Source organism: Pezoporus occidentalis, unplaced genomic scaffold, assembly GCF_034315485.1.
Source record: "Pezoporus occidentalis ecotype Australia unplaced genomic scaffold, CSIRO_AGI_Poc_V1 ctg19, whole genome shotgun sequence".
Lineage (NCBI taxonomy): Eukaryota > Metazoa > Chordata > Aves > Psittaciformes > Psittacidae > Pezoporus > Pezoporus occidentalis.
In genome coordinates this window covers 7,038,816-7,064,529 of record NW_026913748.1, presented here as the reverse complement: position 1 = coordinate 7,064,529, position 25,714 = coordinate 7,038,816, and the positions used below count along the sequence as shown (strand labels likewise).

Here is a 25,714-nt window from a genome sequence, read left to right as displayed (position 1 = left end):
CCGGCGCTCGGTGGGTGCCTTGGGCGGAGGCCCGCTCTCTGCAGGCAGCCCCGGCGGGCAGCGGGGTGCCGCCGCGGCGCAGCAACGGTTAACGGCGGAGCGCAGCGAATGGGCCGCGCTGTTTCCAGGGCGACGGCTCGGAGTGTTCCGGATCGTACCATTGCGCAAGCGGCGCGGGGGGGGTGACAAGGGGGAACGACGGGGGAAGTGGCGCTGCCGCTGCCAGGCCCGGCCCCGCGCCGCCTCGTCTCTCTCTCTCCCCCTCCCTCCCTCCCTCCTCCTTCCCCCCCCGCCTCGCCGCGCCTCCTCCCCCTCCCGCCCGGCCGGAGCGCGGCGCCGGGGCCCAGCAGCGAGCGGCGCGCGGCGGAGCGGAGCAGGCGGCCGGCGGCGGCCGGGCCTGGAGCGGAGGAGTCGGTACCGGCGGCGGGGCGGGCCGGGCCGGGCCGGCGCGACTCCCTGCCCTCGCTGGCTTCTCGCCTCAGCGGGATGTGGGCGGCCCGGGGCCGCGGGCTGTGAGCAGCGGCAGCGCGGAGACAAAGGGAGGCGGTGGGGCTCGGCGGCCGGCACCAGGGACGGAGAGCAGGGACCGCCACCGCCGCCGGGGCGCACCCGCCCGCCTGCCGGGAGGCGGCACGATGCGGCACGGGGCGGCGCGGCGGCAGCAGCGCGGCGGCAACAGCGGGGCGGCCCGCCTGGCGCGGCGGTAGAAGCAGCGGCGGCCGCAGGGCTTGGGGCCGGGCCGGCGGTCGCGCAGCAGCGTCTCCCGCGGGCCGGGCCGGGCCGCGCCGCCCGGACCGGGCCGGCGATGTGAGGGGCGGCGGCGGCGAGGAGGAGCGCGGTACGGCGCGGAGCAGAGCGGAAGGCGGGCGGGCCCCGAACGGAAGCGGGCCGGGCCCGGCGGCGAGGAGGAGCGCGGCGCCGGCGGGGGCGGCCGGGCGCGGGCGTGCGATGGAAACGCACATCTCGTGCCTGTTCCCCGAGCTGCTGGCCATGATCTTCGGGTACCTGGAGGTGCGGGACAAGGGCCGCGCGGCGCAGGTGTGCACGGCCTGGCGGGACGCCGCCTACCACCGCTCGGTGTGGCGGGGCGTGGAGGCCAAGCTGCACCTGCGCCGCGCCAACCCCTCGCTCTTCCCCAGCCTGGCGGCGCGGGGCATCCGGCGGGTGCAGATCCTGTCGCTGCGGCGCAGCCTGAGCTACGTGATCCAGGGCATGGCGGACATCGAGAGCCTCAACCTCAGCGGCTGCTACAACCTCACCGACAACGGGCTGGGCCACGCCTTCGTGGCGGAGATCAGCTCCCTGCGCTCGCTCAACCTGAGCCTCTGCAAGCAGATCACGGACAGCAGCCTGGGACGCATCGCCCAGTACCTCAAGGGCCTCGAGGTGCTCGAGCTGGGGGGCTGCAGCAACATCACCAACACCGGGCTCCTCCTCATTGCCTGGGGCCTGCAGCGCCTCAAGAGCCTCAACCTGCGCTCCTGCCGGCACCTCTCCGACGTGGGCATCGGGCACCTGGCGGGCATGACGCGCAGCGCGGCAGAGGGCTGTCTGGGCCTGGAGCAGCTCACGCTGCAGGACTGCCAAAAGCTCAGCGACCTCTCGCTAAAGCACCTGGCCCGCGGGCTGGGCCGCCTCCGCCAGCTCAACCTCAGCTTCTGTGGGGGCATCTCGGACGCGGGGCTGCTGCACCTGTCGCACATGAGCAGCCTGCGCAGCCTCAACCTGCGCTCTTGTGACAACATCAGTGACACGGGCATCATGCATCTGGCCATGGGCAGCCTGCGGCTGTCCGGCCTCGACGTCTCCTTCTGCGACAAGGTGGGGGACCAGAGCCTAGCCTACATCGCACAGGGCCTGGATGGGCTGCGCTCTCTCTCCCTCTGCTCCTGCCACATTAGCGATGAGGGCATCAACCGCATGGTGCGACAGATGCACGGGCTCCGCACCCTCAACATCGGCCAGTGCGTCCGCATCACTGACAAGGGCCTGGAGCTCATCGCCGAACACCTCAGCCAGCTCACGGGCATTGATCTCTATGGCTGCACCCGCATTACCAAGCGGGGCTTGGAGCGCATCACCCAGCTGCCCTGCCTCAAGGTGCTCAACCTGGGACTTTGGGAAATGACTGAGAGCGAGAAGGTCAGGTGAGAGCAGGGGGGTGCCCCGAGACCTCCATCTCTTCTGGAGGGACTCACTGACTGAGTGACTGACTGCTGCAATGGAGGAGAGAAAGAGAGAGAGGGGCACGCACAGAGCCATGCTACCCACGCACCCTGGCACCAGAGGAACGTAGAGAAAGAGAGTATATCCTTAGCCCTTCTGTGCTGCCTACCTACCCTTGCTCTGGAGGAGGAAGGGGGGGCGGGGGGCAGGAGGAGAGAGAGAAAGCACCTATCCTTTTTCCAGGTCATGCCTCCAGCTCTACACTGGGGAGACAGAGCTCCCCCCCTCCCCCACAGCATCCTTCCCTGCAGAAGAGGTAGAATGCACTGGGGCTAGAGACACCCCTCTTTATCCCCACTCCCTGATTCCATCCCCTCGTGCACTAAGGATGGATAAAGAAAGATCCTTTTTCTGCCATGTGTTCAGAATAGATTATTTTTTGTTTATATAAAGGAGAGTGGGAATGGAGATGGGAACAACAACAGCAGGAAAGGCTTCCTAGCTACACTTATGTACTCAGCCACCCAGCCATCCTGCACTGGGCACAGACACAGCTTTTGGTAAAATAACCATTCCACCTCTGCGCTTGCCCCTCCCCTGTCAGCTGGGAATTGTAACAGAAATACTGCTCCCTAGGTACATTGATATTTTTTTTTAATATTATTTTTTGTTTTTCAAAAATCTGTTTTCAATCTCCAGTTCCATGTTATTCTCTGCTGTGGGTGGATACAACCTTCCACAATTCCAGTTCTCCACTGCACTGAGATTAGGCATAGCTATAGCCTCTCCTTTTGTCTGTATGTTTCTGTGTCACCCTGCACTATGGTTAATGGAAAAGCCTAGGCACTCCATTCTCTCTCCCCGTATCTCTCCTGGAGATGAAGATACCATATCCTCCTTCTCCTGTCTCTGTGGGGACTGGACATGGACTCCAGTTTCTTAAGCCTTCCCATGCACTGGGGGACACAGAGTCACCAGGCTCATTTTACCTTTCATCATTCTCTCTTTTTCTCCCTTCCTTTTTCTTGGCAACAGGGATAGACATATCCAACTACATATCCATTCCTCTTTGGGTTGGGGTGAGTGGGTAGAAGGGGTGGCTAGCTACCCCTCTACCCAGGGGACATTAGGAAGAATCTCCAGCTTCATTTCTGCTTCATTTGAGATACTGTGACCTGTTTTTATTTTGAAATGCATAAAAAAAATTACAGCTACAAAAACAGCCTCTTACTCTCCCATCTGTCCCTTGCTTATGTCCTGTAACTGATCCCAGTTTTCCTCACTCATTCTCCTCTTTACAGTATTCATTTTCTTACATGGTTTTATTTTTAAAGACATATGAAGTTGCTGTTCTTGTGGATTTTTAAGTACTTTTTTTTTCTGCTGAATATATTCTATATATATAAATATATATATGATGTCTGGCTACCTCGTTTTAATTTGTTACTTCCCCCCCCCCCCCTTCAAAAGCCCTGGAATTCTTACAGGAATGAGATTTTAAGACTGAAACATTTTTGTGCCTAGACTGGAATAATGCCCCTTGGGTTTGTTCTTCTATTTTACCCCCCCCCGCCCCCCCTTTTTTTATCTTTTTAATTCTTGTTTTTAAGATCACCTTACTTTGTCCTACCTTCACATTCTGGTTGTGCCTCTCCTTCCCTCTTCATTGGGGACTGGGGACCCAAACTCTGCTTCTGCATTTTTACTCTTCTAGACAGACATACAACGTGTGAGAACCCATGCTGAGGATTGGGCTTCTGTTAACAGAAATGTGTAAGATGCAAGTTTGTTTGTTTGGGTTTTTTTTTAATAATTATATATAGAGATACATGCAAATGCTTTCCCCTCCCAAGTCACCTACAAAAGGTCGCCATGCCAGGCTTCCTGTCTGTAGGTAGAGAGGAACAGAGCTGGCCTACAGGCCCTGAGGCTGCAGTGTGAAGGGGAGGAGACTGAAGTTCATCTGTCTTATCTCTGTTCTGTCAATAAAATGGAGCTGGGTCTTTTTTTTTTTTTTTTCCATTATTATTTTAAAGCAGAAGAGTAAGTGCAGTTTTTCTGGTTTTTGTTTTTGTTTTTTTTAAAGAAAACTATCGGCTTTTTTTTTTGCCCTCATGTGTTCAAAATCTCAAATCCTCCACAGTAATAGGCCAGACCATGGAGTTAACGCAAACCCAGAGACCCCTATGGATTAATTGTACTGTTTGTGAATTTGTATAAAGAAATAACAAAGATCCTCTTAAAACATTTTATATTCTTACAGTAAAAGGTTAAACATATTTATATAATAAAAGAGGAAATATGAAGTATGTTTTTGAAAAAAAAAAAAAGCTTTATCTGTGTTGTCTGTGCTTTTTAAAGACATGTACCTATTATCTCTCTATCTGTTGGGTCTGGTAAGTATGCTGTGCAGCTTGGGCTTTGGTGCTGCTTGCTCTCTTTCCAGTGAGTGATGGAGGAGGAAAAGGAAGGGAGAGAGCCTGGTGCCTCCTGTGCAAGATGCTGAGAAACATCATCACAAAGAGTTTGTAAGGAAGGGGTTTGGTAGGACCAGACTTGTCTGCAAGGGCACTCGGAGCATCTGTGGGGAGAGGCAGAGTTCAGCTGCCCATTGGTGTGAAGCATCAGCTCAGTCTGAGGTCAGACAAACCACAAGTCCTGAAGCTCGCTAGCAACCGAATCAAGTACTCTGTGGCAGAGGGAGACGCTTGGGAAGGGGGAGACAGGCTGTGTATCTTAGTATTTTTAAAGCCCCAGGTAGGTAGCAAAGGGGTTTTTCGAGATTTAAATTGAGGCCCACCCTGGGTGGAAGACCCATCAAATAAAAACATTTCCCAGGAGTGACAGCCACCAAATACTCTGCCCTTGCCAGCACATGAGGACCTGGGAAATCCGAAATGTTTTCGGTTTCCACTGCCCAGGCACAGATTAAAGAGGAAGTGAAGTGGGAACATCTTTAAAAAAAAAAAAAGTTTGAATCATTAAGGTGCCCTTTGTCCTATACCATAATCTTTCTCCTCAATGTATGACTTTTAACCCAGTGGGCTCCTTTTTAGCCTTCCACGATGTGGGGTTCTTATTGTTGGAGATGGAGCTTAAGCAGTGTTTATAGGGCAGCGACAAAGCCTGTCTCACCCAGCCCGGCGGCAGGGCTCCTTCAGCCCGCTGCCCCCTTCCTGCCTCCAAGGAGGCGGAATGCCAAATGGTGGAAGAAGCCGGAGCCATTGTTCAGGAAAGTTAAAAGAGGAGCTGTCCTTGCTTGCTTGCTCAGTCATGCATACTCAATCTGGCCGGGCCGGGTCCCTATGGAAAGGAGGAGGGCGATTCTTCCCCTCTTTTTAACATTCCTCTCCAGGCCTGGCTGTATTTAAGCTGCTTTCCTCCACGCCGAGGAGGAGGGAGGGGGATGGTCTGAAGTTCCTCTACATTTGCATTTTAAGCACTTCCAGTGCTGAGCAGGCGACTCTGTTCCCCCCGCGCTACCTTGCTCCAGCAGCACTCGCTGCGGTGCTGCTCCAGGTGGGTCGGATGCCCTCTGTGTCCCGGGGGCTTAGCCTCTGCTTCCACAGGTATTTTGGGTTGAGGCTGGACTGGGCATACTTCTTTGCTGCCAGCTCTAACTACCTCACCCCTTCTATGTCAGTGCCGCATTTGGAAAGGGGAAAACAGTGCCCAACTCCATCCCTCTTAAAAAGAAATGCTATCTCCTTCACAGCCCAAGGACCTGGACTATCTCAAGGTTTGGACTTCGGGGCATGTGTTGGTTCCCCCTCCCCTTTTTTCCAAGACTTCCAGGCTTTCTGCTGGGAGTCCATCACAAAAGCTGCATTGTTTGCTATAGGGAAAGCCACCGCAATTGGATCTAATTGAGCCTGACGCTATATCCATCTTCCATTGCTTGGAGGGAGGTGTGGGGTCTGTCTTTACCGTGTCAAGAAAAAAGTAACTTCTTGACCTAAAAAGAGGATGTATATATGAATGTTATAAACAACAGGAATTCCAGATCAGGTTCTCATTACCGCTGAAAATGTAAATGTTCCTGGGGTAGGCCACAGTTACAGCCAGGGCTTAGGAATGATGAACCTCTCATAAGGTAGGTTCGTTTCTGCTGGATTTGAACAACAATGGCATCTCTTATTAAGCCTCACGTTCACATGGATAATGGTGGGACACCTATGTCTAAATATAATGTGTGTGCTCGTAAGTTCTGTAATCAGAAATAGGATTCCTCCCCACCCCTTGTTAAAAAATTGCCCAAACTACTCTCCACTTAAAAACAAGCCAAAAGCATTGCCCACATGGCCCAGCATACTCTTTAAGGGGAATCCAAGACAAAGGAAGCTGCTGAAACCAAGGCCTCCCAGAATGTCAGTGTTAAGACACCCTGGACTGGTCCCGCAGATGGAGCAAGTGCTCCTCATGCCTCCCTCTCATGCCCCAGCATGACAGCACCTCCTCCGGCACAGACACAGGCCTCCCTGTCCAGCAAGCCCAGGGCTGGGCAAACACGTGTCTACTAGTAAAGAGAAGGGTTTTTTAAATAATCCCTTGCCAACAGCCATAGACCAATTACCACGTGACTCCTCAGGGTAACAAGGAAACTCAATTTTCACTCTTCAGCCGCTCTTGAATTTTTGAACACGACTCAGTTGGCAACTGGGGTAGAAAACCATAACAAAACCCACTACTATTTGGAAGTGAGCTGGAAGTCTCCCATCTGTGTCAACAAGCCCGTGGTGCCCCAGCAGTGGCATTGGCGCCAGCCTTCACTGCTGCGCCCAGCGACAGCGTTTCCAGCCATGCCGGGTGGGACAGTACGGTCCTCTGCCTACAGCTACATGAGCCAGGACACAGAGGATGAACCAGGGACCTGCTTTATAGAGGGGTGGCTCTAGGGAGCAAAGGGGCCATGCTCAAGAGGTGGCAGCAGAAAGCAGAGCAGAGCAGGAGCAATTCAAAAGGGGGGGATGAAGGGACTTGGGCAGGACAGGAGGTGGCTGGAGACCAAGGGGCAGTGGCAGGGGACACCAGCTCACAAGCTGCAGCAAAGTCCTCTGTGTGTGTGCGGGTCCCTGATCTGCTGCAGCAGCTGCTCCCCTGGCCAGAACCGATGTCTGGCTCCACTCCCTGGGCAATGGGAAGGAAAAGAAGGCTCCAGCTGCGTCCTACCACCCTGGGACTAGCATACAGGAGGTCCCTGCATGGCAGATTTATACATTTTATACCTTGCTGCCCCATGCTGCGGGTCTGACTGAATCAGTTTGTCATGGTGATTCTGGGGTCCTTTGTTTCCCCGATAATAAATAACAGGGTCACGGGGCAGCTGTCATGCAAACCGCCTGGGGCCTGTGCTAGGACAAGAAGTGATCTCTGTGCTAGATACTACAGAGCTCACTACTGAACCTGCCCTTTGGAAGTCAGGGAAGAGTTAAAACGAGACCTGGGTGGCCAAGACACCAAAAGTTTTTAGAACCAAAGCTAGAGGTTAGCACAGGCTGCCATTAACAGCTCAAGGGTAGGTGTCCCTCACATCCTGCAGCCTCACCACGTACGTACATACGCAGGATGCTTCTAGCAAAGTTGACCCCTTTTTGTTTTCTCTCTCTCTCTCGCCCTCCTCTACCTTAAATCCCACTCTTTTAGCCAGCAGCTCTTTAACAGTGCCTTCTGTGGAGGAAAAAAGATAATGGATAAACTCAGCTGGGTGGCGTGGGGTGGATGTGAGGACCCCTCAGGACAGTGGCGAGGCCCCATGCCAGAGCTGCTGGCTGGGCTGCACGACACTCCCTACCTCAGCCAGCCAGCAAGGCTGTCCTGCTCAATTCCCCAGCCCCAAGCTGCACGAAAGAAAGAGCTGGAGAGGGTTCATCGGGCTCCTATGCCAGAACTGAGACTCCAGCCACATTTGGCTGGAATGCTAGTGCTTCTCCCCCTTCTTTAATTAAATTTACCAAATGCTCAATAGCAGCCCAAACTGAAATAGCACCATGAAGATTTTGAAAGATCCAAATCCCATCTGTCCTTGCAACAGAAAGATGAATGGAAATGGGATTTTCCTAAAATATTTCCTAAAATCTGAGGTGTGTTTTGGAAAGGGTGTCAAAAGTTTAATACCAGGGCCTGGACACATGCCCTGAGTATTTCCCCATGAGAGGGTTACTGAGACATAAACCAAACTATTCTGCTACAGAAACTAACTTGGGAAATGGGCAGTTCCTCCTAGTTATTTTCCTTCCTTTGAGCCTTGTGTCCTAGAGCACAACAGTTTAGTGATTTCAAGATGAAGCAATTTCCCCTCCCAGCTTAAAAAAAAAAACACAACAAATTTTATCTGAGGTTCATCCTCCTCCTCCCTCTCCTTCCCCTCTTTCTCTCCCAAAATGTCCCACCTTTACAACCCCTGAGCAGCTTAACAGGCTTGATAGGTTGACACCAAAGGTGTACAGACAGCATCACATGGGCACACCAATCACAGCTTTGCAGCCAGCAGCCCCTCTCCTTTTTCAGTGAGCTAAAATGCCAAGCTCCCAGCAGCAATAAAACCCTGCCATCATCTGCTTTTGTGACAGCCCCAATTGCACACCCGGTACCCCAGCTTCAGCCTGAATCAGGTGCATCCTACAGTGCTATAAACTCCACTTGATGCACGATTGAGAGAAGTCCCATAAGACTGCTTGTGCTGCAGGTGAACTGGTTTCCTCTGTATCCCAGGCTTGCGGAACTGCTTGGGATACAACACCCACCTCTGCTCTGGCAAATATCCAGCTGCTTGGCCAAAGCAACCTTATGTACCACCAATCCCTATGCAAGTTGTCCAAAGGTGATGGAGACAACGAGATCTTTCAGGCTGTTAGCCTACCAAACACCCAGTAAAAACGGATGACAACACAGTAAGGCAGAAAAGTGAACACTGCCTATGATGCTGGTAGGGTTTCTGCATTGGCACGGGTTGCCTGAAGCATCTTCATCTGCATCCTCCATCCGGAGCCGCACAGCCACCGGCAGCCCCTGATTTCTCTCCCCACCTCGCAGCACCTTCGGGGACCCGCTGGCTCCCGCCCCGCCTGCCTGCTCGCTCTCCTTCCTTTCTTCCCTCCCTTCACCCCTCCCGCCGCCGCCGCTCCCGGGCCGCGCTCCGCATGCAGGTACAGCACCTCTCCGCTAGGCGGCAGCATTGCCCACAGAGTGCCGCCGCCCGCCGGCTACCAGGTCAACCCGCCGCCTCTCCGGGGAGCCGTGAGCCCTGCTCCCCGGGGAAGGTCAACGGGTTGACCCATCCCGGGCCAAGACATCTCACAACGCCTCACACGTTAAGTAATTAAAACTTCACGCGTTAATAAATTAAAAGTACGTCTCACGGGGGTTGCTATCCTGCAGGAAGTCCACAGCAGGGTACGTATGTTGCTTTGAGTGAGAAACTGGATGGGAGAGAGGGCCTCATCAGCAACCCTGGACGGCTGTGTGGGCATGAACCAGTGCAGGATGTCTTAGGTCGAGGTTACAAAGAGATGATGAACTCTGTTGCTGCTCATCATCACCACCATCAGTGCAAGATGGTGGTGAAGGGGCCCGAGGGACCATAAACCAAAACAGGAAGCCACAGTTGGCATAGCTGCATTTGTGGTCAACACACCCCATCACTGTGCAAGACCAGCACACCCCATCCTGAACTGGCCGCCTTCTGGAAAACATCCATCTTAAACTTAGTACTACCTGAAGCCTACATCTCTAGACATCTATAGCTTGACACGAAGAAATAGTTTTGTTTCAGCTTTGTTAAAGCATGCAAATGCGAGAATGGCAATGGAGGAGGATCAAACTTAATCGATGCTTGGATTATTTTATTTCAGTTTTGTTGTACAGTGCTTTGCTATGTTGTTGGCACAGTTATCCATAGGGTACCACTGGAGAGATTAAGCTACCTGGCACTGTACATGCATGTCTTTTTTAGCGCCTAAACTTGAACAGGGCTTTTTTTATCCACTTGTCACACTGCTGCCACAGTTACAGCGATGGTGTCTTTTTCAGAAGCAGCTATACCTGATAATTTACTAGAATTAATAATTAGCTTCTGCATGGCTCATTACACACACAGACATCAGAAAGTGAACTATCATCTCTAATGGGGAAAAAGAGGTGGAAGCAACTTGACTGAGGTTATGTCCCAAATCCCTGAGTGGCCAAACAGCACCTGGTGTCCACCTCTCCCATCTCCAGTCTTGCTGGCTTCTGCCACTCAGAGCAGCAAAAACTGAAATGAGTATTCCAGCCTACGGTAGCCCTGGAGAGGAAGGGTTGGGACAGAGAAACGCTAAGTGCAGAGGACATCTTCCTATACTTCCCACGCCAGGCTCTGCCACTCAGAGTCCCAGAAGCGCTGGTGGATGAGTGCCGGCTGTGGACGAGCTCCTGGCAGCAGGAACCGCTCCCGCAAGCCATCCCTATCTGTTCTGACTCTTCAGCTCTCACAGTTTTTATTTCAAGCAAGAGCGAGCCTCACAAAACAAATGAAGAGCTGACAAAAAGCGGCGCCCTGGCAGCCCTGAAGGCCAATGTCTGTCACAACAACAGGTACAGCTCGGGTTGCAGCTCTCCCAGCTGCTCTATCTAAATTGTCACCAGGACTGTCCCTGCAGCAATGCTCCCAGACCACCCATGTGGATCAAAGGCATGGGCAGTACATGGCTCTTACAGCTGCAAATGCTATTGCCCCTCATGGTTTTCCCTCCTGAGAGGCACCTGTCCATTAGCAAAAATTCGGACCACACCAAAGATGAAACCAGAAGTCACTGTCACTTGGTTGCAGACACAGACCACATGGCACGAGGACTCGTGCCTGGGCTGCCCTCTCTTTTCTCCTCACCTCCATTGGTTTGGGATGTAGAATTCAAGGGGGGACATCAGTATGGGGACAACATGGGGGGATATCATCTCCTGCACACACCTGCCAGGGAGTCAGCGAGTCAGGGGGCGGCTGCATGTGAGCGGCTGGGTGTATCTTCCACTCTGTCCCTGGTGCCAAAAACAAGCATGTTAAAGCTAATCTACCCCTGTCTCAGCTCAACTGCTTTTCTGTGACTAAGCCCCTTATAATGGTTTTACTAAAATCCCCTTTTGATGGAAAAAATCCCAGCTGGAAGTTTCAGGCAGCGGCACAATGTGCAAGTCTGTGTGTCCCTTTCCCCAGCTTCACAAAAGCCTCTAATCGAGTGGAAAATTTGCTGGAGGCCAGAGGTTTAGGCCTGCAATTATTTTTTAAGGGATTATCAAGAGAAAATGGGGGTACTTACGACCCTCCCTCTCTTTGTGTGTTGCACTGTGCCGCTTTCAGACAGGCAGAAACCTAAACCACCGCAGCTGGATCCAGCGAAACCAGGGCTCAGCTGGGCAGCACACCTCTCTGTCCTATGGGACGTGGTCCATGGACAGGCTGGGCTTTGGCTCTGCAAAGCCATTATGCAGGAAGTCTTGCACAAGTTACTTGCAGCAAGCTCCAAAACGACTTGGCATCGAAGATGCACACGCTGCAACACCCAGCTTTTAAGGGCCTTGTGCCAAGGGTGGATCGCAGGGTTAGGGTGCTTGGTGCTTTTGTGGCCCCTGAGAAGAGTCAGACATCACCAAGGTTCCAAACCAGCTTCTTGCTGGGCATGGAGCCACTTGCAGTCAGCACGCTTAGCATGGGCCAGCCAGAGGAGAAACACCGCTGGCTCTCCTGCCTGAGGAGCTCCATACCTTGCTCAGGGCTACCAGGAGCTCCCTATGCTCCACCATCAAATTGCCACTGTCCTGCTTGCATACAAGCAGGTGAGCCATACCCATAGCAAACAGTGGCATGCCCTGCTTTTAAACAGTAGCCTAAGGAAGTGGGACACCTGCTTTAATTCCTACCTCCCTTTGTGGCACTTCAAACCTACCCCTCCAGAGAAGACACCAGCTACTCGCCCTCAGGCAAGGGCCAAGAGAAAGGACCACTCTTCACTATTCCCATATAAGCCATACTACAGTGTGAGTGATTATTCCAGACTCGATCCAAGAAACAGAGTACATAAAGGAAGAAATGGCTATAGACCAAGAGTGTTTACTCTTGGGGTCAGTCTCTCCTTCAGAAAGCTCTCAGCATGTGGCATAAAGCAGCTGTTGGATAAAATGGAGAATCAGGTTTTGATTCCTGAGCCTTCCAACCATTCGACTGCTATATAAGGTGTTTCAACAGAAAGTGGCAGCTGCCACTGGGTTTTCAATCTTACCATGTCCGTGTGTGCTAGGTGTGCTCTGAAACTGCCTGGAGAGGCCAAAGGGCCAGCGTGCTTGCTTTCTGGATCATGATCAGACCCAAACAGTTTTGGGCAGGCATGTAAGCACAACACTCAGCACCCGAGGTGTCTCAGAATAAGGATAATTTAAAAAAACAGACAAACAAACACAGATCAAAAGGCAAACGAGGCATTCATGGAATTAAGTTGCCTCCAGGAGCTCGGTGGTGCCTAAACTGGGGATTTTTATTTTTGCAATTTTGAATACTGCCTATATGTCCTTTGTTTTGGGTTGGCTTTTTTTGCTTGGATAAGGTCTTTTGCCCCCTCTCTACCTCAGTCTCTCCATCCACACAGACACTGTTTTTGCAGCGTTTTAAGACAGTAAGATAAAAAGACCTATTCTGGGTCATGTTTGAGCAGGCCTAGCTTGCTCAAAATTGCTCGTTGAGGCTGATCTGCTTTAGAATTCTCTGTACATGTCTAACTTCTAGAAGACAGATGAGTGTGCTCTCCAAAATATCTTGAGAGCTTCAGCATCCAAAGACAAGGGATGCAGAATTGCCAGTAACTAGTAGTGTAGGATATGACCTGTGCAATTCACTAGCAGCACTAGAACTGTAAGGTCAGGTGAAGAGTCAGCTCCAGCTCCATCTTCCGATAAATTGAGTGCGGGCATATCACTACAGGAGAGCCATCCCTTACTACTTCAAATGAAGCAGCTCTTTCTGCCATTCTGCTGCTCCTAAGTGCTGTCAGTGAGCCTTGCTCTTGGAGTCCTGAATCTTTCCATTTATACACAGCCTGATGTTCACAGATAACCTTGAAAAGCCCTACTTACAGTATCACTGGAACACCAGGAACTTCCAGGGATCACCATCCAAATTCTGCACAGAGACAGGATCAAGTATACTTGGATCATTCCTGACAAGTTTATCTTACCCATTCCTATAACTCCCTAAAGACATAGCCTACAACCCCCTTTCCCAACCACTTCGTTTACTTCTAATAGTTTTGCTTCCTATCCACCTTAAATATTCTATTTTTTCCTCCAGATTAAGCTATGTTTTTAATGTTCTCCACAACTAGCAACAGAAAAGAGTTGAGGACTTTCCTTTATAGGGCCACCTCTTATGGACTGAACCACAGCTCCATTCTCTTAGTCCTTGCACTCAGCTCCCTGCAGATCCACCTTAGATGCAACATGCTTCAACTCCACCTCTGTGCAAGGTCTGCCTTGTGAAGAGCCCAATTATCATGTTGCATTATACAGGTGGATTTCTAGATGTATGATAAACATGTCTGCAAACTATTATGATCCTCACAAACGCCTGTGGCCTGCAAGAGCTGAAACCAGAATCCCAACAATGTGAAGTGATTTGCTCACCAGGATGTTATAAAGATCTTATATTTTACAATATTATTATAATACATACCATAAAGATATAAAAATACAACTTGCCCTCTGTCCCAGCACTCCCACTACTTTATTTTATAGGTATCTGCCTGCCCCGCTCCTTCATCCTCCTTACGCATGTTCTGTCATACCCCTTGATCCAACAGCAGTGTCCCCCTCAGAAGTCAACAGAGACAATCCCTTGCCGAGGGGGACTGATGGAGACATGAGGGATGTGCTCAGTTCAGTAAGACTGAAGATAACCGGTGTTTCACATGCAGCTGCACAAAGTAAAAGGATCTTATTTATTTTTCTAGCATAGCTTTACGATGCAAGTGAAAAGAGTTGTCCTGACAAGCCAGGACAACTGGATCCACTCCTGTTCAAGGCTGGCACTGCACCAAAATTATCCTAGCATGAGCGCTACAGACCTTTGAACTTCATGGGCTCTCATAAATTCTGTCACCAGTCTAGGATGTCCAACAATCATAAACAGAGTGAAAAAAAATCCTTTTCCAGCAGAGCAGCTGTGCTGTCACTGTACTCAGGAAACATAGAGTGCACAGGTAGGCACTTGTTTCCTGCTTGCACTATCACTACTACTTTCATGCACAATTTCAGCTCCAGGCATATCACAGCAGAACAGAAGTGCCCAGCAACATGCAGTACAGAATTAACATTACTATACCAGAAAATAACTCTGTGTCTTATACAGTGTATTGCCATCATGTGTAGCTATGCAACATAATGTGCATCCGTGGTGATTGGAGGCAAGCAAAGAGGCTTATGGCTTGATTTTGTGAAACCGTAGGCACTCAGATGTCTCCAAGCACCCCAGGAGCTTCTGGTGACTTGTACCTTTCAGGAAAAACAATGGAGTGGATTTTGTTCCAGGCTCACCACACAACTGCAGACAAGTCCCGTCACCCCTCTGCACCTCAGCTGCCTTGTGCTTAAACTGAGAGTAGTACATAGCTGCGAGAACAGAAAATCTTACTTTGGAAGCTCAAAACCATACTCAAGACCTCTGCATGGAATTCATTGTAGAAGTCTCAGACATGATCACTGACATTCCTGTACCCAGGGTACCATACAGGAAATTTGTCAGAGCCTCCCAACAGTGCTTAAGAAGGTCCCAGTGCATGTTCACTTCTTCCCCCTCCAAACCACTGCCCTGAAGAATGGGCCTTGTAGACAGAAGGGTTTCAAAATACAGCTTGAGCGCAGACACATTGTGTCAGACAGGGCCTAAGTGTTGAAAGAACTGTCTATATACTCAGCTGCATATTGCTAAAACATTTAAAGAAGCTGCTCTATCCAAAAAGGAAGGACAAGTTATTATTATTATGAAAGCTGGGGAGATTCCAGGGTTTCTGGTGTGCCAGCAAACAATCCAGAGCCAGGAGAGATAATCACAGCAGAAACGATAGGAAAATCTACAAGCGCCTGAGGACCACCTACGCAACATCTGCACATGTCTCATAAACCAGGTGTTGCTCCCTGGAGCACATAATTTGACATGCATTCAGTGTGCCACTCCTACCACCGCCTGGCTCCCACCAGAACAATGTCACGCACTGCCTACAGCTACGTGCAAAGTGAGTAGCGCCAACCCCAGTTCACAGAAATCTGTCATTTGCCCAAGAATATGTTGTGTCAGTACAAAACTAGGCCACAGCTGGGAACTGGCAGGAACATATCTGAGGTATCACACTCACAGAGAGGGAACAGAAAAACTGCTTTGCCCACAACAGCCCAAAAGCAACTGCAGCAGTTTAAGCCAGACTCGAAGGGAGGCACACAGAAAAGCCAAAGGTCAGGCCCCAGAAAAGACACAGATTCACACTCCAGAAAACAGCTATGAAGCAATAAATGCAAAGAGGACTTCATCCCAGCAGCAAGCTTCATACTGTGTACAGATGTGCTTTCTTTACATAGGCAAATGCACCTTAGTACACCCAGCACCTAGTGCGGATCTGGTTGCTTAACCCCTGGCTCCTACCACATGTCAGTGATGGGAGCATCTTCATTCACTAGCAGCTCTCAAGACCTAAAGCTGAAATCCTGGCAATAGTTCTAAAAAACAAAACAAACAAAAAAAAAAACCCAAGAAAAAACAACAACAACAAAAAAAAAACAAACAAAACCCCAGTCCCTAAGTCAGGAGCCTGCTATGTCGCAGAGTGAAAAGTGTTTACTTTTCTTCAGGAAGAGATTGTATTTCTTATGTTGAAGGCGGTTATGGAATGGGGTTCAGCACATGGATGCACTTCTGGAGGGTTTTTATGTTAATAAATATGCATAACTCCAGGGGGAAAACCTCTGTCAATACAAATCCTATGGAAAATATTGCTCCTGTAGACAGAAGAGAGACCAGTTCTGTTTGTGTATTCAGGCACTGTATATATGAAGATATTTTAGAGGCCTCTATACTTAGCCATTGTGGTTTCGATCTTTCCCAGGCCAGAGGTAGCTGTGTAAGCATATAGTCAGCATTGGCTAAACAAGTACTTTTAAAACCATACTATTATTACCAAGTTAGTTAAAGAAGGCTTTTTTCTTCTCTCTTTTTTTTTCCCTCCCCCTCTTTTTGGGGGAAATCGGTAATTCAGGACAAAAATCATTAAAAAAACAAACAAAAAACCACCACCCTTCTAGTCCTTAGAGCAAGATGTGTTTTTTTCAGTATCCCTTTATATTTAACTGCAGCCAGACCACTTCAGGTCATGATTTCATCTGATCTCAGCAGGATGGCAGCACCATGTCTCGCCGATGCTCCTGGGGAAACCAGGGTCCCTCAGGAAGCAATGTGGGTGACTCAGGCAGTGGAGCCTCTTCCTCTGAGTCAACACTGTCCCAGTGTTTCAGCACCATGCCGGAGGGCGCTGACCTGCGCAGCACGTTGTCTTTCAGAGGAAATAAATGAGTGCCTGACCACACTTGAGGTTATTAAAGACAACATGTCGCTTTACACAAACACTGGCATTTGGTTATGTGACCGCTCCCTATGTGCGTAATCACATTTCTGCCTTCCTCCACTTTCTGTCCTGAATTGTTTCAATGCTGCTGTGTTTCATCCGGCCCTAAATGCACTTCGATGGCTGGAGGAACAGCTCCAGCAGAACCCAAAACCAAGAACCTGGAATTTTATTGCTGACCCCACCTTTGGTTGGCCACAGAACTTAAGCATATCACTTCTACCTTCCTCTCTCCCCATGTGCCAAAGGGGGATCATGAGAAGAAACTCCTCTGCAAAATGCAGTGAGAGCTACCGGTGGAAAACCCCAAGTAACAGAGCACTAAAAAGATGAATTGTGTAAAAGATGTAATTGATTGTAAAAGACGAATAATCAGGTATGCTGATTAAACATTCTGGGATTTTTTCAGTAGAAAAGGCATTAGGGAAAATATAGATTCGTAGAGACATCAGTGAAGCCTTCTGCATTTGATATAATCATGACTTTCTATCTTTCTTTAATCCAAGAGTGCCTTGGATTACAGGCCAGACAAGTACTTCCCCCTTTGATGCAGAGGAGTTCAGTGATGCCTACTCTACCGTAAATGCTCTAAAGGCACTGAGCATTAGCAGGATTATTTTTTTTTTCCACAGGCAACTCAGCTGCCTATAATTATCTGAAGAAAAATTCCTCCCCTTCTTCCCTAATCCCAGCGCTCTGATCACATGCTACATTTGCTCTGGGGACTCCATTTCAGAGCCATGTGACATTTACAACACACACTCGGAAAAACACATGAAAAATACACCTGGTTCTGGGATTTGGCACAAACGTGGCCCAGGTTCACCGAAAGGTTTGTGACCCTTCCAAGCACAGCTGGGACCAAGTTACAGTTTTTCATTGTACCCTGTGGCTTGGATAAGAAAAACCAAAAAAGATCATCAAACTTGGAAGCTTTGATCAAGATACACTTGGAGAGTTGGAGCTCACTTTAGGCAGAAACTCAGTTCAGAACTCAGAGGCTGGAAACTGCCTTGAATGGAGAGTGGCTGGAGTATCTACACTCACCTGCACAGCAAAAAGGATGAGCTCAACACATGTGACAGGAATGTGATAGCAGCCCTGACCACTACCAACACCGAGAGCACCATGAGAATGCTGTATTGTAGTTCAAAAAGGATTCACTTCTGAAGCAAATCCTCTGTCAATCCCACTACCCATGCAGTGATTTGCAACTTGGAGCAGCCTTAGAGCTCGCAAACTGGATTCCCTCTGGATGAAACTGCACAGGAGACCATGCTTGAGGAGGATAACTCACTCACCTCCTCCACATCAGTGGGGCCAGATGAGAACTAGTCCAAAATAACACACCCCACACCCGTAAGTGCTACCGCACAGGTGCCAGATCTTCAGCACCAACAGTTTCACCCTCCAGCCCCGCTCCTCCTGGGCCACTCTGCCTGCTAACACATCCCATGGCCACCAAAAACGGGCTCACATGCCTGGTAACCGGAGTGCAGAGGTACCAGCAGCACCCGATTACTTGCGATACCTGTTTATGAGCACCCTCTGCTGGATACTGCCATTCTGTCTTCCCTCCAGATCAGCAATGCTAGCAGGCTACCTCTGAAAAAACAGCAAAAAACCTGGGGTGTGGAAGCAGGGAGCCTGTCCTGGGTACCCCCAGGATGCCTCACTGTACAATGTGCCTAAGGCATGGTAGGGGACTACTCTGCACATCCACAGCAGGATAAATCAGCGTTCATTAAAAACAACCAGAAACCAAAGACATACTCATAACAAGGAAAAATCTAACTCAACAAAAGCCTTTCCTAATTGACTAAGCTGCTTACAACTCAACATCAGTCTGAACAATACATACTGCAGGAAAAAGATGCTGAGGTAACACCTAAAATGCATCCCTCTCCAAGCTGAATGCCAGTCATGCAGGCTCTGATGTTGTAACATTTCCTACTGTGGCTCCGATCTGCAGAGGTCATCTATCCACCACAACACTGGGGTGGATGACTAGCAAAGAGGTGATTGAGACATCTGAGTTGGTGGTTTGACAAGATGGATAACTGTCATCTTGAATCTATAGCTCAGGAGGACGGCAACATCCTTGTATTCTACATCTCAGCCTTCAGGTGATTAGAAAGTTGTGGTCACCTCTGATCCCAGCCAGGCTTATAGTAATTATTCAGTGCAGATGTTTGGGAATGCAAGGCTCAGGCTATGACTCCTCTAAGCTAGTGTCTACTGTCAGATGTTTCAGAGGAAGGTATTAGAGGTTTACGGGGCCAGGAAGAGCATTTAACCAGCTGCAGCTGGAAAACTATCCACGAGCAGGAGGCCTGATACCTTCTAAACCAGCAAGAACTAAATTCATAAACTGTGTGTAAGATTTTTATCCATATAAACATCTAATCCTTTCTGCATTCTGCTATGTTCTTGGTCTCAATTATTTATGTGCTGTAAGAAAAAAGTTTCACCTATGTCAGATGTTTTATTTCAATTTCATTGAAAACCTTGTATTACGTAAAAGTATACACAGGAATGCCTGGTTTACTTCTCTGTACTTCTAAGTTTATATACTTCTGTCATGTTGCTTTTTATTACTCTTCACTCTAACTAAGGATGCGTAATCTTTTTAGTCTCTCCACACCTCTAAGCATTTTCATCACCTTCTTCTGCTAAATATTTGTAGCAGAGAGATCATAAATGAAGGTATGATATTTTATTTTCAAGTCCCAGAGAATCACTCATCTTTCCACCAAAGCAATCCAGCACATCCCCATTGCCAGCAGCCAAAGGGAGGGGAGCAATGGAGGAAGCATGGCTTATTACATCGGCCTCTTTCACACTGCAGAATTCCTGACTGCAGGAGGAGTTATGTGCTCCCGTACCATGCCAGCCAACGGCTGTGGTAATGCAAACGAAAAGGCATTAACCCTGCTCCCTGCTAGGAAACAAAGTCTCCCACTCATTCCTTAGAAAAGCTAAAGGTACGCATTTCTGAAGGACTTACAGGGTGGGTAGATACGCTCGCTGCAGTTCTCCAAAGACAGCTCAGAAATAACCTGGGAGGATCCCAGATTGAAGGCTGGGTGTCTTCTTACATCTGTCTGGTTTGGGAGATGGAGTGTAAACAGTGGAACATTAGCTTAGATTAATTACAGACTGCCGGTATTTTGCTTTCATGTAGCGAGCCCCGGCAACATAACACCGCTGATAATTAAATAGCGCCTTCCATCAAAAGGCTCCAAACCACCCAGCAAACCAGCCGGGCTATTAAGGTAGGGCTACTGGAGCGGCACACAGCAGCAGCTTAAGAGGGCAAAGGAACACAGCACGCTTATTTAGGAAATGAAACATTTCTACTGCAGCTTCAGAAAGCATTATCACGTGTTTGACATTACATGCTGCACAGTAAAACCTGGGCAGGATTAACATCAGTGCCAGGAGATGTTCACTGGTCAGACACAAAGCTTTCTATCTCATGAGAAAGACGGTTTCTCCCATGACACGACTCCTATTTCTTTCTTTTTTTTTTTTTTCCCAGAACATAAACTCAGCAATGACTGAGAATAAAGTTATCTCCTGTTTTGCTTTCTGCAGCTATGGGTTTTTTCTGTGAATTCCCCACACAGAATATGAGCAACATAAAGGTTTTACCTGGGAGATGACAGTCCTCATGTAAGCAAGGGTGAGAAAATACACAACAAGAGACTGATGCCAGCACAGAAATGCTCACAGCAGTGGGGTTAATCTTCTGTGCTACCATGTGCCCTCCTTCCCCACACACCACTACCCATCACTTACATTTGCGCTGGGGTCATCAGCGTAGCACACTAGTGCAATGTCAATTCTGGAGGTGGATGGCCAAACCTGTACCCTCCTTCTCATGTGTATCACAGCTGGGTTACCACATGCTCTCTCCTCCTTCATTTCCTTTCCTGTCCCTGCTTTTTCCAGTCCTGAGGCTGCTTTTCCCTGCTTACCCCCCCCGCCTCATCCCCTGGCAGTCAATGCCCATCAGTGGCAGGGAAGCTCATGGTCACTCCAGCTGAATGAATTGTTGCTGTAAGGCCAGGCTGCTCCCCAAAACTGCAGCCCTGAACTCATCAGCTGTTGTCTCAAAGGCACCAAAACGAGACGCCCATGCAGAAGCAGAACAAAGAGTAGGGGCTGCCAGGATCTATCCACTGCTTTACGTTCACACTTGCAATAGGGAGCAGAACTGGTGGATAGGAGTGCATTTTTTCTGCCCACTACATCCTTTGGCCTTATCCCACATCCCTCTGTAGAGGGGACTGGGAACCTGCAAATTCAGGAACTCAGTATCTCAAGATCAGCTGCCCTTTGCAGGTAGTTTCTTGCCCTGGAGTCCCAGGATATGGGAACTGGGGACATCAACATACTGAAACACAGACCAAACCCCCTCAGCACGCCCTGAGACATTCTCAAGACTCCAGCTGGAACATCAGCAGTGTTACCGAAAGGCAAAACCACTTACTGGCCTCATGAATGCAGTGTTATCACTCCATAGTTTCACACGACCTGCCCTCTGTGCAGACACAGTGACTGATTGAGTCAATTTCACCTCCTGCATCTGGATTCAAGGCAGGGCTGGAGATGCTCTTCAAAATGCTGCAACTCACCCACCAATAGGAGATTGCTAAATGCCTGGCCAGGAGGTGATCCATAATGATAACAGGCATAGGGAGAAGAGCTTAAGGGGAAAGAAGGAAGGGAGCAAACTTCACACCGGAGCAACATTTATTTCTGAATGGTTAATTATATGCTATTATGGTTTAGTTAATAATCTGAGGTGGACTAGAGAGAGACACATGCTTCCATTCAGTCCATCCTCACCTAATAGAGGTATCTTTTCTCACATATTGTGCCAACAGCCTTTACTTTTTACATAGCAGTTGAAAAAGAGATTGAATATGAATATTAAGTCTACATAGCAGCATATGGTGGAGCAGCTGGAGCACACAGCTGTGGGACAGCTGTTTGTAAATTCTACCTATCCCCACCAAAAAAAACAAACCCTTTCCTGAGCCCTGCCATCCCATCAACAAAACCAGGCAATCCCAGCTACAGAAGCTGTACCAACTCATCAGGGCTGAGGCAAAAGTACTGATGGAGGGGAAGAGGGAGGCAACAGATCACTTTGCAGATGAAAAGCACCAAGGAACAAAGTACAGGAAAGCAAAGGAGATACAAAGCTACCAGACTTCTTCCACAATATCTTCTAAGATTGTTCAGTTACCTGCCACCTTCTTAGGAAGGGCTGGACAATCAAAAAAGCAGGACTAGATGCAGAGCCCACAAGGGAAGCTAAAGAAAAACAATTCCCACCTGCCCTCTCAACACTCCTGTGTTATAGAGAGGATAAACTACACCTGGGCAGGTTCAAATGCCTCACAGCCATCAGTTCCCAGGTGAAGTTCACGAAGGAAAGGAAGCACTTAGGCTTACCAGAAGTCACAGAGCTTGAGTTAGCCCCAGAAACCCCAGTGCCCAGCCCTCACCCTCACAACTGCATCCTTGGAGAAAAATATGGAAGGTTTTAATTACCATCAGCATGAAGTGCACATCCCAGACCCCTGGGATCCCTTGGTGCAAATCAGGACCCCAGTGTACCAGGAGCTCTCTGCTGGCAAAGCTGTACAGCTTTAATCTGCAATGTGCGGCTTGCACCACAGTAAGAATCCCCAGTGTGCTAGGCACTATAAAACACAAGATATAAATGACTTTGCATTATCGTTATCCCCCTAGATAAATATAAAACCTTATATTGAAGAGTTTTCTCATCTTTTTCAGTCAGACAGCCATATAGCGACATTGGCACTCCTCTCATTTACAGTGACATAAGGAAGAGCAGAGAAAAATGTATTCAGCAGCCAGATGTGTAACCGCAGTACATTAGATGCTCAGACAGGAGATCCTGGTGAGCCCATGGAGAAAGACGAAGGGTTTCCACCATCCATTTGCTTAAGTCCCTGAAAGTCCCCGGCAGGTTTGTGTCACCAGTGCACCTACGCTTGCCTTGCTGCTGTTACTCGTGTGCAGCAGAGATTAAAGTGAGCTCAGGCGGGCCTCCTTGCACTGCATCTGCCCCTTGGCATTTCCACACTATGGGAATACCTTCCCTTTCTGCAAAATCACTCCCACTGCACCAGCAGAAACAGCAGGAAAAGACAAGCGAAAAAACAGGACAAAAGAGGGCAAAATCTAAGCCCTCTTTAGTCACCAAGTTGCATCTGTTCCCCACACATTTCTTAGAGGTATACATTTCTGTCCCAACATAAGCAAAAGCCCAAGGACTCCAGTTGTCAGCGTGCTGCCAGCACTGGAGGTCTTTCTGATATATTTAGAGCATACAGCATCACACCAACTCCTCTACCCATTAAGGAGTGATATCTGAGCTACAATGTTTTTTGCTCTTTTTAAGGTGATCTATCTGAAAAAGCTCTCGGATTGTAAATGTGGGTGCTGAACAAGGAAAATATAGTTGCCCCAATGTTGTCGCTGCAGTTAGCTTGGCTTTTTATAGAGAGAGTAGGTTTTATGTCTGTCTTACAAGCCCCTGATAGAGAGTAAAATTCTGGGTGAGATGACTGACCAATACATCTGACCCACGGCTGAAAATAAAAGCTGGCTTCCCACCTTAGTTTCCAAGTAAACTCCTCCAAATGACACAGCACCCCATACTGCATTTCACAGGCAGTGCAGATATATTTAGCCTGGTTCACCCCTCCCAAAGTGCAGCGCAGGGCACAACTGGCTGAGTAGAACCTAGGGAGGAATATAGGAAAATGAGCTGGGCAAACCATCCTCTCCAGTTCACTAAGCATGGTTCGTGTTTACTTGCTTTGTTTAAAACAAAACAAACAAAAAAAACCCAACCCAAAACAAGGAAACTTCACAAGGGAGTTTTATTTTCAGGTCAGACCTGTAATTAGGTCCTGGAAATTAGCTGTTTAATTTGTGTTGTTGGATGTTTGCTGTATTTCCACCCCAGTGCCAGACAAGAATGTAGGGATGAGAATGGCATCTACCCTTCTGCCTCAGGCTTGTTGTGAGAGAAAATGGTGTAAGCACCACACAAGCATCACAGGTATATGAACGTGATGGGACTCCCCTTTCACGGATGTGAAAATACGGGACAATAAGACACTTCAATAGCAATATTCAGATGCCTGAAGAAGCAGCTGGTTGCTTTTTTGGGGATCCAGAAAAGTGCCTGAGGGAGATGAATTTCAGTGGTGTATAGCCAGCTAGCTTGTAAACAACTTGCTGTATTTCAGCAGACACCTCAAAGGAGAGATGCCTCTGGAGGTCATCCCAGGGCTGTTGGAGGGTCAGAAGGAGAGCTTAGCACTAGGAAGCCCAGGTTTTGCCCTGAGGGCCTTGGGAAGTGATCTCCTTCTCAGCCTCCACCAGATCAGATATCAAATAAAACAAATTATGGTGATCAGAACAATAAAAGGCAGTGGTTGCTCAGAAGCATCCGCCAACCTGTTGTGTTTTGGCACTAGCAGGTTTTATGTGGTGATGATGCTCTTCCACCCACAAAGCTACAAGGAGGGCTCTCTGCCTTCTCTGGAAGCGCTCCCAGCTGCAGCACAGGAACACAGAGCATCTTCTTGGCTTCCATGCTGGATAATCTCCTGGCCTAAAGAAATTATACACCTGAGCCTTAGTCGTAAAGGGCTTTCTTTTCTTCTCAAATCAGGAAAATAATCCATTATATAGTAGAAATGAAACAGAAATCCAGGAAAAAAACTAATGATGAGGTTGTGTGAACAGGAGTATCCTATCAAGACCACTAGCCTGCAGTTTTCCTTACCACGTCTGGTTTTAGTTCAAGCCTTTGGGAATCTTTTGCTCCATCATATGAACTTTCAGTTCAGAGCTGGGCTAAGCAGAGTACGATTCATTAGGAAGACCTCACTGCAAAACAAAGCAATTTCTCTTATTATTTTCCTCATCCCCAAATGGGAAGTTGGGTAGGGCCAAGGAGGGTTCATGGCTGTAAAAAGACTTTAATGTCTGAGTAACACTGTAAGCACAAAGACACTTGATTTCCCAGAGTTGCACTGCTTCATCCTCTCCTGTGACAGTTTAGGAGGTTGAGTGGAGTAGCTGTCTCCTAGATTTCCCAGTCTTTCACTCCTTTCCCCTAAAGAGCTCTCTCTCGAGGCTCCTTTCCATGTCCTTCCCTCAGCCAAGAAAGGCCAAGCACTGCTTTTTGCTCCTTCACACGTTATCTCTGCCCCAGGCCAGCCAGCTAAGAGAGAAGACTATCATTTAAAGAGGTGCAGAGAGGAACTGGGATGTGATCATAATCACTGACCCTGGGGAACCCAAAAGCACACGATCATAATGTGCTGAGACATGAATAACCCTCCTCCTGTGGGAAAGTTGGGCACTGCTGTTATGTGTGACCACAATCCAAGAGCTAACCAGGTTTAGAAATCCCTGCACATCGGTGTCCTGTTTCAGTCCTGCAACCAGAGAGACAAATAATAGTCTATAACATACAGCTTGAGGAAACCTCCCCTTTCTTATCAGATTTTTTAAAAAAGCAATATAAGAGTTTTCTCTAACTTGAGATAAAAAATGGTTCATCAAAAGTCCCGCAAGTAATTCCTGTCCCATAGGTTGCTTGTGTATGTATTGCTGACAATATCTGCGACCTGAAGAAACAAGAATGACAGGCATAGCTTCTTATCCGTGACTGGGTGACTGCAGTTCCTGGAACCAAATTTATGATGCAAATATTTGAAGTTAAGATGTCAAAATTAGGGTCCCTTTGACAGCATTTGTTTCAGCATGCTAACGCTGTACCTGTGAGCACTTCCACTGTGAAAATCATGTGCTAAAGTACTCACAAAGAGCGGGGAAGGCTCTTCAAACGCAATCAA

At 48.8% G+C, this 25,714-nt stretch overlaps 2 protein-coding genes across 3 annotated transcripts in view; one reads left to right on the top strand and one right to left on the bottom strand.

The window, feature by feature from the left end:
* The window catches only part of WNT5B (Wnt family member 5B), a 74,009-nt gene that overhangs the window by 36,999 nt on the left and 11,296 nt on the right, over window positions 1–25,714 (bottom strand). The window contains exon 1 of one of the 2 annotated variants that reach the window (XM_062616594.1): window positions 22,054–22,130. The exons of the other annotated variant lie outside the window; for it this stretch is intronic. The gene's annotated coding sequence lies outside the window, so the exon portion shown is untranslated. Of the gene's footprint in view, window positions 1–22,053; window positions 22,131–25,714 lie in introns of those variants that run through there. 2 annotated transcript variants of the gene reach the window in all.
* FBXL14 (F-box and leucine rich repeat protein 14) lies at window positions 705–4,243 on the top strand. Its single transcript, XM_062616596.1, has one exon. The coding sequence runs from the start codon at window positions 949–951 to the stop codon at window positions 2,149–2,151; it is 1,203 nt and encodes a 400-aa protein (XP_062472580.1). The 5' UTR covers window positions 705–948; the 3' UTR covers window positions 2,152–4,243.

Coding starts and splice junctions, on each gene's coding strand:
- FBXL14 (XM_062616596.1), top strand. CDS start 949: ATGGAAACGCACATCTCGTGCCTGTTCCCCGAGCTGCTGGCCATGATC.